The 24,846-nt window shown below is 42.2% G+C and overlaps 5 protein-coding genes across 5 annotated transcripts; 3 read left to right on the top strand and 2 right to left on the bottom strand.

The window, feature by feature from the left end:
- Positions 1-288: 288 nt before the first annotated feature.
- Positions 289-4,172, bottom strand: spp2 (secreted phosphoprotein 2). Its single transcript, XM_071524593.1, has 6 exons — positions 4,121-4,172; positions 3,904-4,031; positions 2,749-2,871; positions 1,506-1,613; positions 508-559; positions 289-398 (listed from the first exon to the last, which is right to left on the bottom strand). The coding sequence occupies exons 1-6, from the start codon at positions 4,170-4,172 to the stop codon at positions 289-291; spliced, it is 573 nt and encodes a 190-aa protein (XP_071380694.1).
- Positions 4,173-5,336: 1,164 nt separating this feature from the next.
- LOC139648452 (carboxypeptidase B2-like) lies at positions 5,337-8,611 on the top strand. Its single transcript, XM_071524582.1, has 11 exons — positions 5,337-5,413; positions 5,549-5,633; positions 5,794-5,918; positions 6,020-6,128; positions 6,333-6,434; positions 6,528-6,632; positions 6,771-6,884; positions 7,347-7,449; positions 7,684-7,886; positions 8,016-8,100; positions 8,412-8,611. Exons 1-11 carry the CDS (start codon positions 5,337-5,339, stop codon positions 8,609-8,611), a joined length of 1,308 nt encoding a protein of 435 aa, XP_071380683.1.
- A 730-nt stretch (positions 8,612-9,341) lies between these two features.
- On the bottom strand, positions 9,342-14,513 carry alg11 (ALG11 alpha-1,2-mannosyltransferase). Its single transcript, XM_071524588.1, has 5 exons — positions 14,467-14,513; positions 13,563-13,784; positions 12,733-13,104; positions 11,301-11,866; positions 9,342-10,711 (listed from the first exon to the last, which is right to left on the bottom strand). Exons 1-5 carry the CDS (start codon positions 14,511-14,513, stop codon positions 10,428-10,430), a joined length of 1,491 nt encoding a protein of 496 aa, XP_071380689.1. The 3' UTR covers positions 9,342-10,427.
- Positions 14,514-14,907: 394 nt separating this feature from the next.
- cpb2 (carboxypeptidase B2 (plasma)) lies at positions 14,908-19,594 on the top strand. Its single transcript, XM_071524580.1, has 11 exons — positions 14,908-14,984; positions 15,346-15,421; positions 15,532-15,656; positions 15,744-15,852; positions 16,841-16,942; positions 17,192-17,296; positions 17,420-17,530; positions 17,636-17,726; positions 18,560-18,762; positions 19,187-19,271; positions 19,398-19,594. The coding sequence occupies exons 1-11, from the start codon at positions 14,908-14,910 to the stop codon at positions 19,592-19,594; spliced, it is 1,281 nt and encodes a 426-aa protein (XP_071380681.1).
- Positions 19,595-22,408: 2,814 nt separating this feature from the next.
- LOC139648460 (tubulin alpha-1B chain-like) lies at positions 22,409-24,635 on the top strand. Its single transcript, XM_071524591.1, has 3 exons — positions 22,409-22,628; positions 23,411-23,559; positions 23,655-24,635. Exons 1-3 carry the CDS (start codon positions 22,508-22,510, stop codon positions 24,633-24,635), a joined length of 1,251 nt encoding a protein of 416 aa, XP_071380692.1. The 5' UTR covers positions 22,409-22,507.
- Positions 24,636-24,846: the final 211 nt, after the last annotated feature.

Raw genomic sequence — 24,846 nt, 5'->3', positions numbered from 1 at the left:
CAATTTCTCATTTATGAAGCCCTGAACCTCAAACCAGTCGTCACTCAGTGTGTATAATGTATTTCCTTGCAGTGGTCACCTTTTATATTGTCAACCAATAAACTATCAAAAGACTATGTAGGGACCTGATATCTGAGAAATGATTTATAAAAAACATCCAGGTATTTAGTTTTGAGGGAATAAAAGACAAAAGTCGTTTTACTTGCAAAGGCTATTTTTTTTATTCAAGTGTTTCCTCTGATTAGCACCTAAAGGCCTCGGTTTCTCCTGGGAGGTCACCCAGAAGCTTCACTCCAAATAGTTGTTGAAAGTGTCTCCTCTGGGCCGGACCTCCACCATCTGGCTGTGGGTGGAGCGACCGGGCGGGACGGGGGGAGGGGTTGCAAAGGGGGCCGGGGCTGTCGAAATGTATTGGGTCTCTGGTTAATTATACATATTAAACAAGAATTTCATTCCAAGCTATAGCTCAGTCTAGGAAAAAGGAACGTTTTGACTGGAGTGTCTTACCTCTGTTCTCAAACGTTGGGATATTCAACTGTTGCCTCCTTCTAGAGAATATCTGTTAGTGTGGAGAATCAAAGTTTAGACATTATTCACTTTGCATAGATTTTAAGACAATGAAGTTAATTCAAGATACACTTAAGCCACATTAAGTCATTGGTTCAAATGGGTCCATTCAGATGTTTTTCAGTCTATCCCATACCTCTAGTATTATTTTTTCTTCTTTAGCAAATCTTTAATAGTCATTATAACTGACTGACTAAAAACTGAACCACACAGCTCCACCTTGTTACCATGCTGCTTACTAATACCAAAGCTTAATAAATGCTTCCTGCTTGTAAACTATGAATAGATATATCATACTGTACATAGCATACTGTACAATTTCTGCATGATGTGAAACTACATGTGTCACAGAGATAAGGTGATACAGTGCCAATGGGAAGAAAATATCACGAACACACACAGCACTGTATGTGATTTCTCTTATCATTATGGACAAGTTGGAAACACCTTCCATCAGAAGAAACCAGCTACTGCAAACCACGGGGTTAGAAATGTATTACACATAAACACAGCAGAAAATACCAGAAACGACTGAAATGCCAACCAAGAGAATAATTTGTGCTCTGCAGGCAGAAACCAGGCAGAATATTAGCAGTAATATATGTTTCAATTAATACATTTTAATGGAAGCATATAACTGGCCTACATGAAAAGATTCAGAAGCAGATACAGTATATAAAATATATTAAGCTTTCAGTGTTGGTATCACATGTCATTCATGGTAGCAAGGACCTCTGGGTAATCTGCTCTCCACTAAGGAGTGTCCTGTAACTACTCCCGTTTGTGTTTTGCCATACGGCCTAGGTTGGTAATTCAATAACACACTCTTGTTTTAACCTTAGTTGCCCCCTTTCTCCTCCTTCTCTGTTCTCTCCTACTGTTCCTCCTCCTCCTCATCTCTCTCTCTCTCCCCTCCCTCCCTCCGTCTGCCTCCTCACCTCCTCGCTGGACTCTGAGCTGGAGCTGCTGTCATGGCCGCATCGGAGAGAAAATACCTGGCTGGAGTCAGCGGACACTCGAACGCGACTGGAGCAGGAGGTGGATGGCTGGAGTGAAGAACAAAGGGAGAGGGGGGGGGGGAGGGGGGGGGGGGGGGGGGGGGTAAGAGAGGAGTTGGAGGGGGCAGTGGGAAAGGAAGGTGGGAGGGGATGGAGGAGAGAGGAGGACAGGAGGAGAGGAGCAGAACGGGGAGGAAGGGTGTCACAGGAGATGAGGGAACGGAAGGAGGAGAGGACAGGAGGAAAGATAGGAGGGTTGGAGGAAGGGACAGAAGAACAAAAGAAGACAACAAAAAGCAGATTAAAGAAAAAAACACTTTACTTAATGGTTTGTGCTGCGTTGGTTAGAATCGTATACTATACTAAGCTTACAACAAATCTTTTCCTGAAGCATATCATAAAAACCCCCAGCATTGGTGTGATTTAGTCTGTTTTTTCATACAGGACATTATCATATTGTGATACACTATTGATCTCCATAGGGAACCCTGCTCTCATAGGGAGGTCAGAGGTCAGCCTCAGATTTTCATATTTTCTAACCTCCAGGCTTACCTGCCTTAAAAACCACATATAATTCATTACGATTCCTGATGAATATCTTATAATAAATACCTTATAATACTCTATGGATGCAAAAAAGTGCCACCAAATATCTCAGTAAAGTGATCCGGTGCTGTGGTAGTTGTATAATGACCACATGGTCTGCCTGTGAGTCATTATCCCATTGCATCAGTCTTGACTTGATCATCACATTGTGTCCCAATAAATCCAGTATCCATGCCAATGTACACAGGGGGCGGCAGTCTGTCAACATTTGTCCTAACCAGAATAAAGATATCAGTACCCTACAGTGTGTAGTGACTGTACAAATAATGAACATCTGTCATGTCATGCCAGCTTTGGTTACAAATGTGTAGGTTTGACATTCAACAGTGGATACATACATATTTATTAATCATTTTGTGTATTAACTCGTTTTAAGTTGATATGTGATATTTAGAACATCCTAATTTTAACCCGACACTAAACTGACTTTTCAATACTTGTTGTTTTTCTAAACTTTCTGGTGCTGCTTGTGTTCTCTAATGAGGTAAACGCCACCCATCTGGCACCAGAGAGGCTAAAATGAGCCATAAAAAAAGTATTTTATCTGTTTCACATTTGACGGCTGAGAGTGTCTCACCACAAAGAAGCCTGGTCTGAAGGCGCAGCTCTGTGGGTCTTCTCTGGAAGCCTTCGCACACTCCGTCTCTTTAATACCGAACGTCATCAGCAGGTCGTAGGTGTTCAGACCCACGGGAATAACCTGGGACACAAGGGATATTTGTAATAATAATCACATTAATTAACACTTGCACAACTGGCACGACTGCTGCTACTACTACTAATGATGATAATGTAAGACAAAAACATCCACTACTACCACTACTAGTTGTAAAATATGGAATGAAAAACCTCAGACGGTAATGGGAAAAACATTACAGCTATTCTAATACATCAAGGTGCCAAGATAAACTGATCTGAACCTGTATTGTGCTGACCCTGATAATAAAACTCTGTGAACTCAGTTGAATTTAGTTGCAGAAGAAACATTTTCCAAAAACATCTTGTCACTTAAATCCTCTTGATTTCACTGACTTAAGGAACAAAAACTCAAAATGCTTTAAGGTCTGATTTCCAGAGCATCCTAGCTCTTTTTCAGTCAGGCCAAAGAAGAAAGATGCTAATCATTTTTTCATTATATTAGAGGTGAGTTTAATCTGATGATGGACAGAATGTTTTCATAAGATAAAAGGTAAAAGATCCACTTCCATCCTAAATAGAATATTGCAATATATTTTCTTTGTTGAGTTCAACCCCAGTCCTTTGAACTGACACTCTGCATTAAGATAACACACCTACAACTGAATGAACACTACCAGTCAAAAGTTTGGACACACAATTTTCTTTATTTTTGCTATTTTCCACATAGAATGTTAGAATAATAGTAAAGACATCAAAACTATGAAATGATTATGCAGTGACCAAAAAAGTGACTGTACATAGTCAGTCGGTCAGATCAAAACTATCTTATATTTTAGATTCTTTAAAGTAGCCGCCCTTTGCCTTGATGGAAAGGCAAAGGCTTTGGAAAGAAATTCATACATAGGCATCAACTTCACTGTTTATATTTGTCTAAGAAACACATTTCAAGCATTTAAGCATAAGCCTTTAGATCAAAATGGCTTTAAGATCATGAAAAACATAGTACATTCAATCAGGTTTGTCCAAACGTTTGACTGGTAGTGTATATTGGAGTTAAACATCAGACTATCCTGTGTCCTGTGTGCAGCCTCACCCGTGTCACGGAGCCTCGGGTCACCCGGTAAAGATGGCCGACAGCATACATAGAGTTGACCTGTGCCAAAGCCGCCCCCAGACCCCTGTCTGCCAGAGATGCCAGCTCCGAGTTGTACACCGGGAAGCCTAGGAGGGCCAAAGGTCAAAGGTCAGGATAATGTCAGTCAGCGGCGGTCGTTTCCTCCTCATGAGGCCATGGATTGAGAGAAACTCACCTGAGCAGCCCAGAGCCTGCAGCAAGGCCAAGAGAAGGACACTCGACTTCATCTTGACTAGCACCAAACTGAACCTTAGCTCTTCATTCACCTCCACTCTAAATATGTTCAACCTTTGTCCAACCCCCCCACCACCACCACCGCCCACCCTCCATACCCCCCAACACACCCCCGCTCTCTGCCTGGCTCCCTCCTGCCAGTAGCTCTTCACCTTTGTCCAGCGCTATTGATCCTTGGCTGCTGTGCCAGTTTAAAGCAGCACTATTATAGGAATTCACATTATCTTCTATTTAAATACATATATAATTGAAGATGTGATTGATTTTGTTTGAGAAGTTGTTGCTAATTCCAGTCAACACATCACAACTAGACCTGGTCTCGATTGTCTCCCCACACTAAACTACTGGTAAAATATAGTAAAGGCTAAAGACCCAGCTCTTTAGTGAACACCTTCTCACCTAATGGACTGTGTAACCAAAAAAAAAACAACAACTTTTTATCTGCCTCTATGCACTCTATGCACTCTATGCATTGCCTCTATGCACTGCCTTGTAGCACTGCCTCGTAGCACCTATGTCCTGTTGGACCAGAATTTAGCTTTATGGCACTTACTCTCGTTGTTCTCTCCTGACTAGAACCTTGCTTGTGTTGTATTAAAACTCTCATATGTACATCGTTTGACCTGGACATTTTTTTTAAAAACGACTAATGATGTACATTGAAAGTGTTTCACAGAACTATTCCTACGCCATGAGACATATTAGTTTCTATCACAATAGTGACTACTCCAAGAAAAGGGTGTCCTATTTCCAAATGTGTGATGTCACATTGATGGACAGCAATAATTTGGCAAAGATGGAAACCATGATTATTAGAATTTGATTTTGATTCTGGGGTTAAAATGACATCTTTTGACTCCAACCTGCTATAAAAAAGAGGTTTGGCGGTAAAAGTCTGAAGAAATACAGCCGCAAAGTCCTCTTGGGTTTTAATTTATGATTTACAGTTATGGAGGAAGCTGCAGATGCAGGCCGCACTGTCCTAGGCCATTGGACTGTCATATGTAAATTCTTGGATTTAATGATATTCTGCTTTTAAATGCGACTTTGGAGCCTGTGTCAACAAAGTAAAGTTTTAACTTTAGCTAAACAAACACAAGTAATCAAATATAAGTGTCTCCCTGCATCCCAACCTCAAACCCTCCTCCACCGCAACCATGAAGATCTTCCTGGTTTGGGCTTTTCTGATAAACTCATACAGTCTCTTCAAGACAGGAGACTGTGCATCAACACAGTAAGTTCTACCGCTGCATGTCGTACAGTTTGATTTGTTTATATGGAGACATTTAACTGTTTTACAGTTGGAGTGATCGACTAACAACATCAAGATAGTTTGATTCATGCTTTGCTTCACTTCTGTCCCTCTCAGCGATCAGATTCTTTCAGTCAGAGCCTCAACACAAGAGCAAGTGGACATATTGGAGAACATAACTCGTCATGAAGAACTATATGAGGTAAAAATTGATTTCAGATAGATAGATATTAGATAATTTTCACCTCAGTCCCTTTTTCCTGCTGATATTTCAACATCTGTTGCAAGATGGATTATTAATTGCCAAGCTGAATCATTTTCACTGTGTCCTCCTCCATAACCTTGTGTCTATATTCTCCCAGTCAGTGTTACTGCAGCCTGTTTCACCCTGGCACATTAAAGCGGAGGCTGATGTCCACCTGTTTGTCTCTGCAAGCAGATCTGAAGCAGTCATGGATCTGCTGCAGAAACACAGCATAAGTCACCAGTATGTTTGTTACCAGTCTTTTTTGAATGTGGCATGCTTTTAGCACTGTGAAATCCCCACTGACAGCTCTGTTCATACCCAGACTCATGCTCTTGTTTCAGGGTGTTACTGAACAACACAAAGGAGCTGATGGAGTTGCAGACCAAAAAGCTTCCCAATGCCACGCGTAGCAGCTCATCCTTCTATGAGAGTTACCACTCTCTAGAGGAGGTAAAAAAAAATCCTGTTTTATTCCCCTCTACCATTGGAGACTCCAGCTTTTCCACCCAAACACCTAGAAACCTCAACATGTATTTTTTTTAGCAAATTATATTTTCGTCCCAGTGTCAATCCAAAAATCACACGTTAGAGAAGATCCCTTTGACCACTTATGTAAATCCAGTGTTTTGAAACTTAATACTGTCTCCAATGTAGATCTATGAGTGGATAAACGAGGTCGCCCTGGCCTATCCTGACATGGTTGAAACCTTCTCGATCGGCTCGTCTTTTGAGAACAGGTCACTTCAAGTTCTGAAGGTACCGTTATTACCAGTGATTACTCAAAACTAATAGAACATCTTGCATATCATATGTGACACTGACAGCAAAAATGTGTATTTCTTTTTTCAGCTGTCTGGAGAAAAGAAAGCTGATAAAAAAGCAATATGGATGGACTGTGGCATCCACGCCAGAGAGTGGATCTCCCCTGCTTTCTGCTTGTGGTTTGTGCAACATGTCAGTACAGTGGATATCAAATCCAGTGTTAACGAGTAGAAACTGCAGCCAGTATGATGCTTTATCAGAAAGTACATTATTTATGATCACTGGTGGAAAGTAGTGTTTCAGCAGACTGGTTTTGTGTTCTCCTTGCAGTATTTGAAGAATTACAAGCAAGACCAAAACATTACTCACCTGCTGGACAACATGGATGTCTATGTTCTCCCTGTTATGAACCCTGATGGATACAAGTACACATGGCTCCACACGGTAAGGAGTGACATGTACAGTCATTTTATCAAAGTAGCAACTAGGGTCAGACAGATAAGGACTTTTGAAGTCACTGATAGCCAATGTTGTGTACCAATTTTAAATTTGACCATTTTCATGCCAAAAATGACAAGTATTCAGTGTTTTCCCCCATATTTTTTCTTCTTATCACGGTGCAAAAGCCTCTGAAACAGCATTTAGAGCATCACGTGACACTAAAACTCCCCACTGAAACCTATAAAAAATAAATTCTAGCAGGTGGGTTAGCAGCTTCTTAATAGCATAACTGAACAATTAAATGCCAACAATATATCGGTCTAACCCTAGTAGCAGCTACAGTGTTGACTGAGTGCTGGATGTTAGCCTGGCATGCAGAAGACCTCTGCTCAGATTTTGGTGTGTTACACAATGCGCACTACATTTCTTTCTTACTTAACTAAAGCAGTGATTTCCACCTTTCAGCTCACTTCCCGGAACCGGATGTGGAGGAAGAATCGCTCCCACAGAAAGGGCAGCTTTTGCACCGGAGTCGACCTCAACAGGAACTTTGATGCCAACTGGTGCTGTACGTCCTGTATTCACACTACAGCTCTCCACCTTCCTCCATCCTGCAGTTCAGTCCAATTAGAACTGAGGGAACAACATTTTAAATACTATTTCACATCATTTATGAAAGATATGATGATAAATATGAATTAATGAATCATCCTTTTCTGTGGAAGTGAAGAGTGGAGATTTGTCTGACCCATCATCAAGTACTTTGAGTGTAAATTTCACCACAGTATTCTGGTCTGTGCAGCGGAGGGGGCCTCTAACAACACCTGCTTTGACACCTACTGTGGCCCAGCTGCTCACTCTGAACCAGAGACCCAGGCTCTGGCCGAATTCCTGCGCAACCACAGTGACTCTGTGCAGATATATTACACCATCCACTCTTACTCCCAGATGCTGCTCTTCCCTTTCTCCTACACTCGGGACAAAGCACCTAATCACGACGAACTGGTAACTATTACACCTCAAGAAGGGATTCGACTGGAGCGCTGTGTGGGTTCTGACTGGTCGAAGCCATCATTTTGTTATGTTGTTTTGTTCGATTTTGAAATAAGCGAGCTGTTTCTCTGATTTCAACAGTTGGGGCTGGTTAAAGAAGTAGCTGAGAAGATCAATGCATCGACCGGGAATACGTACAAATATGGACCTGGGTCAGAAACGATTTGTAAGTGATTTCTGACTGCAAGCTACGCTGGCATTATAAAGTGCCCCACCCTCCCCATCCTCTCTTCTGCAACCACATGTATGCCTGCTGGACTAGGATTGAATCTCCCCTCCTTTCTGTCCTACTCATCTTTCTACTTTCTACTAATTCCTAATACTAATCACAGTGGACCACTCTTTAGGGAAAAAGAGAATTAATTCCCACCATCTTGCTGGTTGATATTCATAGGGGGTAAACGATAACATCTGGAGTTTTATGATGTGTGTAAAGAGTCATATTTTCATGCCTTTCTATTCTCTTCTATCCTCCAGACCTGGCTCCTGGTGGTTCTGATGATTGGGCCTATGACCTCGGCATCAAGTACGCCTTCACTTTTGAGCTGCAGGACACCGGGAATTATGGCTTCCTGCTGCCACCATCTCACATTCTCCAGGCCTGCAGTGAAGCTCTGATTGCTGTCCAGACCATCGCTCTCAGGGTCATAGAGAAAACAAAACCCGACAGCCCATAGGCTTGAATGAAATGAATTCAAAAACTTGAACTGATGTGTAAAAGGGCTGGAGTATTAATTGTGAAAGTAGACTTTGCATATGTTAATTGTACTGAGCTCTGCAGACAGGTTAAAGGTCAATATCAGATAAGACAATTCCAACCTCAGTGTCGCCTATGCTTATGTCTCCCATGAGTATCACATCTGTAAGTTACCCTGCTTTAGATTTAGTTAGTTATAACTCGAAGTCCAGCTAGTTGGACATGAAAGAAGAGGATGTGTAGTTTAAGAAATGGAGCCACACAGACACACACACAAAACAACCTGAAGCAGAGAATAAAGTCAATCATTTTCCATGAACTCATTTTTGTCTCTGTCAACCCTGCTCCTCTCTCTTTGCTCTCCTTCCTCTGGACAGTGGGAGTTTTTCCTCGTCCTCAGCTCAGGGCCTAAGGTCATTTGTATTTTTCACGCCCACGTTAGAATTTATTTATTATAATGTGGGCGTTGTGAGGCCCTTTGAGGCTGTAACAGTCATTAAGGGTTGCACCAACAAACTTGACTTGACAGATCGTTGACCTCAGTCCGTTCATTTCAACATCATGCCAATATTGATCATCTGGTGCTGCGAGCCAATTTGATAAGAACAGACTAGCATAGAACAGGATTTTACTGTGAAGAGAACGGCAACTATGAGAATCAAATGGAGTAGAATAGGAATTTACTGCACTTGGAAGGACCTTTCTTCTAATTTATATTCAATACAGTGCATCACATCTCATTTACAAGTACAGTGACTGGTCATCTTTTCTGAACAATCATCAATATGCTGTAATTAACCATTTTTCCCCATTCCCATTATATCTTTATTACATTCATATACATATAAAAAATACTTCACATTTTGGGTATGTAGAGCATCAATTTTGGTTCTTGTAAACAATAAATGAAGTAACAATGTCAATGTACAATATCACAACATATTTTTCAGCCAGGAAGTTTCATTTGTTCCCCCAAATCCCTTCATCAACCTTTTCTCTATACTGAATAGAAAGGTTTTCTATTTTTTTAACAAAACTGGGACGACTGACAAAGGAAGATGGAATGTGCCCTGTAAAAATAAGGGGATACAGCAGTATAATAGACAAATACATGTATCACTGGAGATTGAGATTGAATTGTCATTTCATAGGACAAACTCTTATTTACTAACAGAACTACAGTATGTCTACAGGATATAGCTGGATTTACATACAAAAAAAAAAGTTTCTGACCAAATGTGGCAAAGATCTGATATTTCCATTGCTGCCTATACAGATAGAATTAAATGTTAGCAGTATCAGATTTATATTAATCTTTAAAAAAAAAAACATTATTAAACTGGGCCATGTGATTTGTGTCTAAAGTGTCAAATCAGATTTTTCAGGGATCTTTACAAGGGAAACAAGGGCTGAACTTAAGTTAAGATCAAATGTACTGCCTCCTTTCTCCTTTCAAAATCACCTTATAATTGAATTCCAAGTTGGCCATGTTTTAATAAATGAGCCGTCAACAAAGTTAACAATCAATTCATGTATTAGCCGTGTCAACATGCCTGTCTGGACACATCTGATCTGTGCCACATACACACAGCCATGCGAACAGCCTGGCCAAACTATCGGATATGAATAGAATATCAGACTTTGTCATTGCCCTACAATGTGAATGCAGCCTATGGCCTGTCTAAGTGCGTCTGATAGTGTAGGGGTGCTCGAGGTGCCAGATAGCCACAATCAGGTTAGCTATACACAAACACACACACATACACACACACACACACACACAAAGTCCTCTCCTCTCATCGTTCAAGTGTCCCCATTAGTGGCTCCATGGCGGCCAGGAAGCAGGCTTCGAACTCCTGGTCTGAGAAGCGAGCCACGGACTGGCGGGCGTTGCGTCGGATCTGCAGCCTGGTGGCAGACGGCAGAGCCAAGATCCTGTCCATGGCCTCCGCGTAACCGTCCTCGTCGTCGGCCAGGAAGCCCGTCTGGCCTCCCTCAAAGGGCACCACGATGTCCAGCTTGGGCCCGCCGGACTTGTGGGCCAGAATGACTTTCCCTGCGGCCATAACCTCCACCACACCTGCAGGGGAGAGCAGAGAGAGGAGCGTCTATTAATGTGAAAATGTTAATTGAAAACGTCTGCTCTTGGACAACAGAGGCTTGGTTGGATTATCAGCTATTATATATTATCAGTGAGGTTTATTATCTTTAAGGGTGCTTCTAGGTGAGCTGCAATGGGTATAACCTCTTGTGATATAATTTAAAATAACAAAATTTGAACAAGGCAACAGTAAACATGTCATCCCCCCACAATTGATGCAGTGTCTGTCTGGGCCAATCAGGAGTCACCATGTCTCCTTGTTTTTCCCTGTAATAGCAGCACCACCCTTGGATCATTTAGTGTTTGAAAATGCTGAAACACAGTGGTGAGATGCATCATACCCCCGAGTTTTGTGAAAATCTGACCAGCAGTGTCTGAGATATTGTGCGACACATGGACAAACAAGTAAACAAACGTTGTAGCGCCCCCGTTGGGCCAATCAGTGCAATTTTAAAAATGCCAGAATGAAGCAATGATGCATCATCCCGTTAACGTTCGTGAAAATCCGATCAATGGGGACCAATAACATAGTCTAAACAATAATTCTAACCGCCGTGCAATACATTACCTATCCCAAAGTGTTCGTTCCACATGGTGTGCAGGCCGATGGTGGCTTCCCCCAGCTCTCTCTTCAGCTCCTCAAAGGGGACGTTCAGTTTAAACTCCACCCGGTCCGCCACGCCCAGCTCCTGGCACAGGCCCCGCAACATCAGCACCCTATCCTCGTCCTCCTGGTTCCTGCATCCGCCGATCAGAACCAGCCTGAGCGCCTCCCTGCCCCCCGGCCCCTCCCCTCTCTTGTCTATCAACTTCTTGAACGCCCTGATCTGCAGGCGGTGGTCCTTCTCGGGCCTGAACTGCCCGATAGACACGATGGAGCTTCGCTTCCTGTCTCCGTCCTCCTCCAGCGGGATGTCCAGGAAGGCGCTGACGTCGCAGGGCGGGTAGACCACGCTGGTGCGGTTGGGCGCGCGCCACAGCGACAGGATGTGGTCGAGGGTCCAGGAGGAGTTGACCATGACAAGGTCGCTGCAGGAACCGGCCATGCCATACAGCAGGGCGAACAGGCAGTAGTAGACCACCTTGAAAGCACTCAAGAACAGGTTGTTGGAGATGTAGTCTGCGTTGTTGAACCTAAGACAACGGCAGGAGTGGCGGTTAGTAAGCAGCAACTTGGAGTGAAAGCCTAATGCTGATGGTGATGAACCCATAAATTGTCTGAAATGAGAGCAAAAGCCACCAAATTCTGATATTTTCTTCTGGACATTTTTGCACAAGCTTGGGCTGAAAATACCAGCAACAGGCAAGTGTGCTTGTAAAACTTCTATCCATGTATAAGATTTAAAAAGGTCAATAAGTCCCTCTTAGGACAAAATTAAAATATAGCCTATCTGTTGATAGGGTTGTTGACCAATACCAATGAATTAGGGCAATTAATAATCCAGTAATTTGACAGGATTGTAAGTGTTATATTTTCAGTTCCCCTCAAACTTCCAGTATAGTATATCAAGCGCTTCCATCATGCATAAACAATCACAACCTTTGAATGCACAATGTGCATGCATGTGACCAAAACTAAAGTTAAGATGGAGAAGAAGGCAGCTTCGGTGGGAAATAAAGAGAGAAACCTTACATGGAGCATCTTTGGAAAAACTCAGCGACAAGCAAAGCGGAAAAGAAAGAATCGGCTCACGTTAGAGAGAAAAATCCCTCTACCAAGTCTGAACAGGAAAATCATGTTGTAGTTCCTAAAAGTCTTTCTTTTGGAGACACTTTGGTTTTAAACCAGATGATGACAAACCAGTACAGAGACTAGGAGGACGTAGGAGGAGATACATTCTACTGATAGTGAGAAGTTCTACTGATAGTGATGAATAAAAGGTCATAGATTACTTAATGCCCCTTTAAAAAAGAAGCAATAGCAATGCGATAAACAAACCCTCATTCTGTATTCAAACACAGCCACAATTAGCTTTAACACAGACACTTTTTGGTGTTACCTGGGGTTCCTCTCCCTCACTACAGACAGCATGTCAGTGCTGATGGTGGGGTAGTGGACGTAACTGCCCACGCTGCAGCCGCCCAGGTAGCGGAACAGCGGCAGAGTGAAGGCGTAGCCCATGGAGTCGATGTAGAGGTCCGGGACGAACTCCGTCAGCGCCTCCCATCCCAGGAAGATGGAGCCGACGCTCTGGCCCAGCAGGGTGAAGTGGGGGAACAGGCCGGGCTCCACCAGCAACCGGTGCCTCAGGAACACGAACTGAACCGGGCGGGGGAGCACAATGTTGAAGCGGCGCCGCGCCCCGTCCAGGATCTGCTGGCCCGTCACACCCTGGTCCCCCGTGTACACCACAAAGTTGATGTCAGCGTACCTGTGCAGGTGTGGATGAGGCTGGGTGTTGAGTCAAACCAAGATTTAACAGGAGTGATTTCTTTTCCTGGCACTTCCAAAGCTCGAAACTTTCCACTCCTTATTTTTGGTTGCATATAATTTTGGTGATCTAGGAATTTAAAGGAAAAATCCACCCTAAAACACTTTAAGATTATTTAAAAAACAGCTATTGGTGATGTATCTTGCATTTCTGGGCCTATTTTGTTGTTTGGAGGTGTATTTTTTTTTATTAACTAGCCTAACTGAAGTAGAAGTAGAAGTAGCCGAGGCAGGTTGAGTGAAAGCGGGTACGCCGAAAAAGAAAATTACAACAGAAAACAACTCCTGGAATGCACTGAACATCACAGATTGATGCTATAACAGTGTAACAGTATCTGAGGGTGGATTATTCCTTTGAGCCTGCAGTCTAATAACTAAAATGCCAGAGTTTAACGTTACCTGTTCTGTAGCGCCCTGATGGCACACCACAGCACCCTCTCTCCCCCGCCGCCAGCGTTGCAGTAGGGGTGGAAGAAGGCCACCGTGGGACGGCCGTCTCTGGCCCGGCGTGCGTTCCTGTTGGTCTGCAGCCAGAGGCGAACGCCCAGCACCAGCAGGACCAGGACCGCGATCAGCAGCACACACAGAAACACCAGGGGCAGGAGCAACTTCCACAGCAACCTGAAACACTCAGAGAAATAAGACTTCACTTCAACACAGCTGAGAGCAAATTAGAGATATAGAATATAGAATATATAGAATTAGATAAATTGTCAGTTTATTGAGGCCTGGAAATGTCCTTACAAATAGTATAGTCACCTTTTTATATAGTATACTATACAAATATCACAGTAAAACTATTAGTGAAGTGTCTGCTTTGGTGACTGCATAGGAGATAAAATGCTATATAGTAGAATAAACTCATGATAAACTCACTACTATGTACCAAAGACACCTCAAGTCCCTATGGGGGTATAATATATTGTTACATATGTTACAGGAACATTATAGTGATTTGTTTGCTAGGGTGGATACATATAATGATGCTGGGATTTAAGTCTCAGTTGGTGAAAGTAGAGAGCCTGGTCTTCATAGTACCGTTATCAGAATAAACAGTAACAACACATTATAGGCTATTTAGCGACCACCAGTCTGTTAACCACTAAACCACGAATTAGTTATATAAACCTGAAATATAGTCACTGACTTTATTGGTAGGTACTGTATATCAGAAACAATCCAGCTGCCAAAGCAGTACACCAAATGCACACTTTCAAACCCGACACATAACAGTTTATCCATTCAAACCATATAGAAATTATTAACTATTAAAACTGTGAAAACATGTTAGTGTTTATCTTACCGAGTCAATTCACACAAGCAGAGGACCAGTTGGTCGTGGCCGGACATCTTGCCAACAGAGAATTAACAACACAACATGACCTTTGAACTTTTTCCTCCCCGGTGGTTTCCCGGCAATGATTTATTTATCTTTGGCGCCACCTGCTGGTGTGGAGGTATCACTCTCTGATTTTTTTTACAGCTTTTGTCTAGTGAAATTGAGGTTGTAGAGCTTAAAACAGTTTAGATATTTTTAAATTATGTAGTTACACTGAAGTTGCTGAAAATGTATAAGCAATATCCTAACCTACTTCCCCCCGGTGTTGTTGGCTGATCTATGCCCTAGCTCCTTCAAAAAAGTAAAGTTTAACTTCTAAACAAACACAACTTTAATCAATACTGCCTCCCTCCCACCATGGTTTGACCAAAACTTGTAGCACTAACAGTTTCTGATCCCGTCACCATGAAGGCTCTTTTGATTTTGGCTGTTTTGATTAATTTGGACGAGCTGCTCAAGACGGGAGACTGCACACAAACACAGTAAGTTGACTTGTAAAGGAGGGTCAGGGTGGCAGCAGTTATTTTAAATTATCCGGGGGGTTATTGTTGGAATGGAGAAAATCGGTTAGGCTACACACACAAACACACACAATTACTATATAATGTATGTTGTGGCATCTGAATAACACACACACACACACACACACACACACACACACACACAATCCCTAGGTCTATATAATTTGTTGTCCCCAATATCCCAGACACCACTGATCAGGTTTTAATGTAACTTGGGGAAAAGATGCATCTCACCATTCTGGCATTTTCAAAGTGACAGGTCAAAACAAAGTGACTTATTTGTTATTGATTGCTGTTATTGCTTTGTTTTCTTTTTATTCAGTGACCAAGTTCTATCAATCACACCGCAAACACAGGAACAAGCTGAGCTCTTGAGGAATGTGTCCACCCAATATGAGGTAGAAATCTAATATTTTCCTATATATTCGGCAATGATATGCAGCCTCTGAATGTTTCACTCTATTTAGACGCTAAACATATTTTCAACTTTCACTATTCTGTCTCCCAGACAGTGTTATGGCAGCCTGTGTCACCCCAGTACATTAAAGAACAGGATCCAGTCCACCTGTTTGTCCCTGTAAACAGCTCAGAGGCCATCAAGGATTTGCTACAGAAACACAGCATGACACACGAGTACGTCGGTTGACTGAAAACCCAAGAATCATGCCAGTCATGTGATTGCTTCAAGGTTTTGTTTTTTAATGTATTTGATTGTTTTAGAGTGTTACTGGCCAACACCAATGAGCTGGTGGAAATGCAGACGAGGAACGACTCCACAGACCCGAGAAGCAGCTCGTCTTACTATGAGAGATATCACAGTCTGGAGGATGTAGGTTTCTCTTCTTTACCTATCAACACCTAAGGACAGACGTGTGTGTGTGTGTGTGTGTGTGTGTGTGTGTGTGTGTGTGTGTGTGTGTGTGTGTGTGTGTGTGTGTGTGTATGTGTGTGTGTGTGTGTAAATGTGGGGAAAGAAGGCCACAAGGAGGATACAGGGTCTGTTTCCATTTTGTTTTGGCTACTGTGAAAGTTAGGGGCCTTTATTGATAGAAATGTTTCTGTGACTTTATGATTTACTGATCCCATCATATGATCATTGCAAAGAATAATGCTGAACAATGTATTGGAACAAGAAAAGCAACTTTTTCCTGAAGACAATTTGTGCTTGCATAGGCAGTATAAAGTAGTTCAAATGTAGTCTTGCCCTTTTGAAGTACTAGTAGAAGTACTAGTCGTGGAAGTAGTTGAAGTATTAGTAGGAGTAGTGGTTGCTATGACCACTAGTGGTTGCCAGTAGTTGTGTTGCTAGATCTGTGGCAGTCTTACCTTAGATAATGATAGAAATTTCATTTAACTTTTGATATAACACAGATTATCAGAGAGGATCAACATAACCCAGGCAGCAAACAGTTTTTTTTTTAAAGCACAGCATTGGCTTGGACTTTGTTGAAAGCACAAATATCTTTGGGAAATGTTATGAATGTTTGATAAAGGCTCCTTATCTTAGAACAAGACTTCGAAACATCATGTAAAATTCATGAATCAAGACTGCAACTAGAACTTGAACTAAAGAGACTTGTGATTTAAAACTTTTATATGCAAAATTCAAAGAATCAATCCACGCAAATGTGGGGGAAAGAAATGCATACATGGCTTCTAAGCGTAGCTTTCATCACACTCAGTGAGTTTATCAATCTTCTCCAAGTAGGAAGGCTGATTGAGGGTGATTCACTGGCTTGAAGTGATTTATCCTCAGTATGTGCTGCCTATCGATATCTAATACTATTTAAAGCCTGAACATGCTGTCTCCGCTGTAGATCTATTACTGGATCAACAGGACCTCGCAGGACCACTCTGACATGGTCAAAGTCGTTCTCATCGGCTCCTCATATGAGAAGCGACCGCTCTACGCTCTGAAGGTGCAGTCAAATTTTCCCAGTGTTCATACGTGTTGATTTTCCAGTGACACTTATTCAGAGAAGTGTTGATTGGAGAGTTGTTTGTCCTCTCACAGAGCTGATATGGCTCTGGAGCGGCTGTTCAAAACTATCTACAAGTGTTAAATTAACTCTAATGGGTGTGGATTTATAGAAACACTGGCATACAGTTGGTGATTTTGCTGTGCTGTCATGTGTCTGATAGTTTAAAACTGGATCTCTCTGTCTCAGCTCTCTGTAGAAGAGAGACCGAATAAGAAAGCAATATGGATCGACTGTGGGATCCACGCCAGAGAGTGGGTCTCCCCTGCTTTCTGCCTGTGGTTTGTGCAATATGTAAGTACATTTTATCTAAACCCATTTTTAATACATTGTAGTAAATGTCTGGTAAATCAATCGGATAAATTTCACAGTGGGCTTCAAAGCAAAATCAGTGTTACTAAACTTTTTTCCCCACAGTCCTTGTCACATTACAAGCAAAACCAAGACATCACTAACATACTGGACAATATGGATGTGTATGTTCTCCCTGTTATGAACCCTGATGGATACAAGTACACATGGACAACAGTAAGCACACCTGACACACAGTCTGTTGGTATATTGGTAATTGGTATATACAGTTTCAGTCTCATGCAAATTTGTACCTGTTCCTGGATTTGATTTCTCGCTCAGAACCGGATGTGGAGGAAGAATCGCTCCTACAGCAAGGACAGCTTCTGTGTCGGGGTCGACCTCAACAGAAACTTTGATGCCAACTGGTGCAGTAAGTCTTCCTCTCATATAGCAGCAGACAAAAAAGCAGACATTCCTTGAAAGCCTCTACTTCTTGTAAGGCAGACTTATTCAAAAGTATCATCTTTGTATTGATCCTCTGAGAGCAAAATCCATGTTTTGCAGTTAAAGCAATATGTGACTTTGAATATTTTCATTTATTAATGCCATAAATACTGTCACTAATACTAATACAAATACTAACACTAATACTAATATCAACCACTAATACTGGCCACTCTACAGACCCATAGTGACCAACATTCACTTACCTTTTCCCAGGAAAAGTCTAAAAATCACATCTTTCAGGTATATTTCTAATAATTGGCACAGGTATGTTTATTTCATTCTGTATCCAGTGTCTTACTTTCCAAGAAGTTTGCCTGGTTTTCTGTATCCCTGGTTTATTAAGTTAAAAACCTTGTGAATCCAATTTTGGTGATATTCAATTTTTCTTCAAACAAAACTTCAATTGAAAAAATGAAAAACTAAAAAGATTACACACTACTCTACAGGAATGATACTGCAACGATACTGTATGTAGAAATAGCTGGACACACCTGTATTTTTCTCCCCAAACTTTATTCCCAAGATTCACCTGGCTTTCTGGTCCATGTGTGAAAGCCTGGGACTTCCAGTTTCACTCCTCTTATTACAATCTCACATGAATATTCAGCCTTGCTCACAGTGCTGATAAACAAACTGAAGGAAATTTGCCATGATCTGCATCATCTTTTTTTGATGAACGCACTGAACTCAGGCCATTGTTTTGTTTGAAGTATGAAGCATGCCAGTTCACAGCCCATCGTCTTCTGTCCTTTCTAGCGGAGGGTGCGTCTGACAAGCCCTGCTCCGAGATCTACTGTGGCGCCTTCCCCGAGTCCGAGCCCGAGTCCGAGGCTGTGGCCAACTTCCTGCGCAGCCACAAGGACTCCGTCCAGCTCTACCTCTCCATCCACTCCTACTCCCAGATGCTGCTCTTCCCCTACTCCTGCACCCTGGAGGAAGCAGAGAACCACAACGACCTGGTGAGCGGGTCCACCCAGAAGCTGAAGACTGTAATTTGTCTGTGGTGTCATCAGTGTTTAACCTCCAGAGATGCTTTGTGGACACATTTGAGTTTTATTTTGTAGTATAGTACTAATCTTTCTGAACCAGATAACTCTTATTGTCACAGTTTCCATATTTTCTAGTTCATCTGAAAGGAGTATCTGTGTACTGCAACCAGAAGTCCAGTCATAGGAAAAAAAATATCAAATCCTGAAATTCAGAGGTATTTTAAGCAATTGTACTCCTACTGAAGTCATAAGTTGTAGTGTTATTGGAAACTTTACATGGTGGTCTGGTAATTTCATAAGTAACGCATTTCACACACAACTTAATTTAATTCTTAATTGTAATTGTTTGTTGAACTGCACTGTGAAATAAGATGCCATGTGCCGTTTTTTAAAGCTTGCGATGGTCCAAGAAGCTGCCCAGAAAATCAGAAGACATTATAGGAACACCTACAAATACGGTGCTGGAGCGAAGACGATATGTAAGTAGGCCTCATCCTCTAAGCTAAGCTTACCTTGATTGATTCAGTTGATTTCAAGGTTTGCACTAGCCACATAGCTGTTAGTTTTATCTGAGCTTTTCTACTCTACTCTCTTCTATCCTCCAGACCTGGCTCCTGGTGGTTCTGATGACTGGGCCTACAACCTCGGTATCAAGTACTCCTTCACTTTTGAGCTGCAGGACCGCGGGCGTTATGGCTTCCTGCTGCCACCATCTCACATTGCCACGGCCTGCAATGAAGCTCTCATTGCTGTCAAGACCATCGCTCTCAGGGTCATAGAGAAAACACAAGCTCCTCAGTAAAATGACGAGTCCTCCTCATACTTCTGAATTGATAGTCCAAGCAGATATTTCTATGATTAAGATTAAGATTTGAAGAGTTTTTGTATGTATCATACTTTCTTTCTTTCTTTCTTTCTTTCTTTCTTTCTTTCTTTCTTTCTTTCTTTCTTTCTTTCTTAATAAAACTGCCTTCCCATGCATGAAAATGCACAAAACATGGCACATAGCTCCAGTCCCATGCCAAACAGTGAGTGTCGTTTGGCTTTACTGACTAAAGTATGGAGCAAATATTCCAGACGGTGGCCCTACAGCAATGGTGTAATGTTTAAAACTTTTGGAGCTTATTGGCCCATATAAGGCAGTTACTTAGAAGTCCTTTGTATGATGAGCTGAGAATCTTGTTGTATCGCAAAATGACTTCATCTTTCTTTATTGCTGTTGGTAAAATGATTATGAACATCTTGGAAAATGTTTCAGAAACAGTGGATTCTGAAATGATTGTTAATCTGAAAAGTGTAAATAAATGTCAACTTACATTTGTGTATGATGTCTGATTTTGTTTGGTAGATTGTTATGTTTCACCTTCTATGGGACAGACACCAGAAAAAAAGTACCCAAATCTGGCAAATATTGGGTTTCCCTCTCTGGACGATGAAGCTCCTAGTGTGGTTCCACTGCCTCTCAGCCCTCTGCCTGCTGAGTGTACGCTTCCTAAGGCACAGACTCTTAGCACACATAGTGTTCCCTTCTCTGGGTGATGAAAGATGATAGTGTGCTTTCCAAGACTCTCAGCCTGCTTCCTCACAAGGTTCTGCTGCCTCCAAGACCACTACCTGCTGAGCTTCCACCTATTACTACACAGACTCCTGAGGGGAAGCCTCTCCTACCCTAACCCTTACCACACATCGGAGAAGATGCACCCCAATTTAACTCAAATAAGGTTTCCTTCTCTGGACAATGAGACATCTAGTGTGGAAAGGTGACCTCTCCAAAATGGAGAGGCCGTCTGGGCCCATCCTCACTAAAACCTTTGTAGAATTGATGTGTTTTGTTGTATTTCTATCTACTTGGGTATAGTTGTAGTCAAGGAGTTGCTGAATGGATTCAGTGGCATCTCTGTGCATGGGATCATTGCTACCGTGGTGTTATCCACTGTCTAATTTAGAAGACATTTTAGGCTAAGATAAAAATTTTAATTTCTTTATTTTCTAGGTACTTATCAATCCATAGCTATTCTTGATTTATTTTGGGTATGTCTGTCCAGGAGACAGTAAGCACTGTTTTATTTTTGGATATTGTTGGTCTAGCTTTATGCTTTGTGTTTTCTGGTCATGACCTTCCATATGCATATTTTATGTCTACTTGCTGGTTGCCTTTTATCTGATAGGCTAGCACTGACTGGTTCCATAATTGGCAATATCAATACAGTTGGGTTTTTTTTTTTTTTATCTGTAGTTAGCCTGTTGTAGTAAGAAGCCAGGTAGGTTTATGTTTTTTTCCTGCTGCGCATTGAGTAGCTTTGTTTTTCTCTTTTTTTTCTTTGCTGAGTTATGATTTAGGATATTTTGTGCTGTATTGTGCTGGAAACTGGAAATCCGATCTGGCAACACAACTCCCCCGCGACTTTATAAAACGTAGCGCCCTCTGCATGTAACATCAGTTACTAGTTACATCTTTAACAGAGAATCTATTCTTCAGCATTTTTCCTTAACCTCCATAATTCAAAATGGTAAGTAGCCTAACTTACTAGTTGGTACTATCTTTCCTAAAATACAATATTTGAAAAGCAAGTTGTACTAATGGTTGACCGTGTTAGCTATTCATGGGGTAGGTTCATTCAGGTTGAAATGGCGGCAAACCGTCAGTTTAGTTTTATGACTTCGAATACAAACCTTGGTGAGTCGCTGATCCAGATTTGTGAAGAGTTTAATGGCATCGGGAATGTGGTTCATTTTATTAGCTTTAAACACATTAGCTTGTTTAAATCGTTTGATAGGCGTATACTCCTTTTATCCCGGTGTTAAACCGGTATAGGGAAAAAAACAAAAACAAATGGAAGTCTAGTAACGTTAGAAGACAAGCTAACATGTGATGGAACATTCTAACTCTTTAATCTCGGTCTCTTCCCCTATAAGATATTTAAGAGTTTAGCATTTCCCCATGGTTGGCTGGATAAAACCTGAAGCCTGTCTTGTTTAGTCTAAAGTTAGATTATAAATTGTACATCAACAAGTCTCAATCACACTATATCATGCTGTTTAGTCATGATAATGACTAGACAGCATGAAATCGTTATTAAATGAACATTACAACATAAGAAAAAAACCCAAAACCCAGCTAGACTAAAGGTATTGCCACAAGATATACAGACTAACATGTTTCATGAAATATGTATGCTTGTCTGAGAACAAGGCCATACACCAGCAGTTTGCGGTCTTTCATACATAGAAATAGGGAAGAGTACACGGGCTTATTTAAATGATATTGAGAAAAAGTTGCGGTGTGATTTGTCATGATTCAGTTGTTCCTCTGTAGCTGCAGTTCAGGGTGGTGATGCCTCAGCATGGCTTTATTCACACTTCATCTGTTCATTCACTGACAACAGAGGGGATGGATTGTGTAAAATGGTAGAAGTGCTATTGGGAATATCGTCTATACAGTATTTATGTACAGATATTGAGTTGTAGACTCCAGTGTCTGGTTTCTTATCACAAGCTGCCACACCATAAATACAACAGGCATGTTTAATATGAAAACTGCAAGCTGCTGTGATTAAACACTGCTAGCTGCAGATACATCATGCTGACATTATGCCTCTTTATGCACTTTCAGCGTGAGTGCATCTCCATCCACGTTGGCCAGGCTGGTGTTCAGATTGGCAATGCATGCTGGGAGCTGTACTGTTTGGAGCATGGCATCCAACCAGACGGACAGATGCCCAGTGATAAAACCATTGGAGGAGGAGATGACTCCTTCAACACCTTCTTCAGTGAGACTGGAGCTGGCAAGCACGTACCCAGAGCTGTGTTTGTTGACTTGGAGCCAACTGTCATTGGTAAGATCCCTTAGCCCATTTTTGTAATGCACACTTTGGTCACCCAAAGCCAACTGAGCCAAAATGAAATCCAACCCAAACCTACCAGCACTGTCTGATTATTCAGGGCTTAAAGACCTCCGGCCAGGTGCTGGATTTCTGGCATATGGACGTTTTAGATTCAAACTATTTTCGACCAAAAAAAAAAAACTCACTCCACGTGGGTTTTTGTTTTTGATGGGTTTTATCTAATCATATTCAGCGAAGCAAATCAATATTTTACATTTACCAATGGAATGCGAGCAAGTTTTTTTTTTATCCAATGAACAGCAAGCTACTTTCTATCACAATGTAGCACCGATTCCGTAGTGTAGCACCAGAGCCGTTTCTTGCTATACGCGGACTACGCAGCTGCGTAGGGCCCCCACGACTGCTAGGGGGCCCCGTTGTGCCACTGTATTTTGGTCCTCCTCCTCAAATATAAATGGCCACTTTTAGTAACCAAGCGTCCTCATGTGTTGTTCAAAAACACATATATTATAAGCACATAATGGCGAAAATAAAATGCATTTATTGTATGCTAGATAGATCAAAAAGCAGCAATTATTTCGAGAGCTCTTTGCCTTACAAGCAAACCAATTTCAAAGTCAGAATCAGATTCTCACGTATTGATGTACTATGTTGTTGATGGCCTTCGGACAGATTACTATTCCACAGTATCTCACCGATACTATGGCATCCAAAAGGACATGTCCTTCAGGAAATGAAGTTATACTTCCCTTAATAGTTGCGTCTTTGTATAGATGAGGTGCGGACTGGAACCTACCGCCAGCTCTTCCACCCTGAGCAGCTGATCACTGGGAAGGAAGACGCAGCCAACAACTACGCCCGAGGGCATTACACTATTGGCAAGGAGATCATCGACCTGGTTTTGGACAGGATCCGTAAACTGGTGTGTGTCTCCCACAGATTAAATTATGTCTCATACATGTAGTGTATTTATTCTCGTTCAGCAGTTATAATGGAGCTTTCCTCCTCCTTGTCTAGGCTGACCAGTGCACTGGTCTCCAGGGATTCCTTGTCTTCCACAGCTTTGGCGGTGGCACCGGCTCTGGTTTTACCTCTCTGCTGATGGAGCGCCTATCCGTTGACTATGGCAAGAAGTCCAAGCTTGAGTTCTCCATCTACCCAGCTCCCCAAGTGTCCACTGCTGTAGTGGAGCCATACAACTCCATCCTTTGTACTCACACTACCCTGGAGCACTCTGACTGTGCTTTCATGGTGGACAATGAGGCCATCTATGATATCTGTCGTAGGAATCTGGATATTGACCGTCCTACTTATACCAATCTTAACAGGTTGATGAGTCAGATTGTATCCTCCATCACTGCCTCCCTCCGATTTGACGGTGCGCTGAATGTCGACCTGACTGAGTTCCAGACCAACTTGGTGCCCTACCCCCGTATCCACTTCCCCCTGGCCACCTACGCTCCTGTGATCTCTGCGGAGAAAGCTTACCATGAACAGCTCTCTGTGGCCGAGATCACAAATGCTTGCTTTGAGCCGGCAAACCAGATGGTGAAATGTGACCCTCGCCACGGCAAGTACATGGCATGCTGTTTGCTTTACCGTGGGGATGTTGTACCCAAAGATGTCAATGGTGCCATTGCCACCATTAAAACCAAGCGCACCATCCAGTTTGTGGACTGGTGCCCCACTGGTTTCAAAGTTGGTATTAACTACCAGCCCCCCACTGTGGTACCTGGTGGAGATCTGGCCAAAGTCCAGAGGGCCGTGTGCATGCTGAGCAACACCACTGCTATTGCAGAGGCCTGGGCCCGTCTGGACCACAAGTTTGACCTAATGTATGCCAAGCGCGCCTTTGTGCACTGGTATGTAGGTGAGGGTATGGAAGAGGGAGAGTTCTCTGAGGCCAGGGAGGACATGGCTGCTTTAGAGAAAGATTATGAAGAGGTGGGTGTTGACTCCATTGAAGGAGAGGGAGAAGAGGAGGGGGGCGAGTATTAAAGGTAAAAAATTAAAGGTGATCCACCTTAGTTTCACCATGTTTGTTATTGGTCAGGCCTCCTGTTCTGTCTCTTCACTAATAGTTCAATCAGTTTGTGACTTAGTGTTGGTGTTCAAAGTTCAAGTCCTGGGTGATGCAAAATAAACAACTTATGCCTAATCAGACATTTTGCTGTGTGATATAGAGACATGTTTTCACTGATATTCACTG

The sequence above is a fragment of the Centroberyx affinis genome, unplaced genomic scaffold, assembly GCF_046629955.1.
Source record: "Centroberyx affinis isolate AG114_WGS23_722 - 3 ecotype Tasmania unplaced genomic scaffold, CSIRO-AGI_Caff_v1 ptg001205l_1, whole genome shotgun sequence".
Taxonomy (NCBI): domain Eukaryota; kingdom Metazoa; phylum Chordata; class Actinopteri; order Beryciformes; family Berycidae; genus Centroberyx; species Centroberyx affinis.
This window is presented reverse-complemented; position numbering and strand designations above follow the sequence as displayed.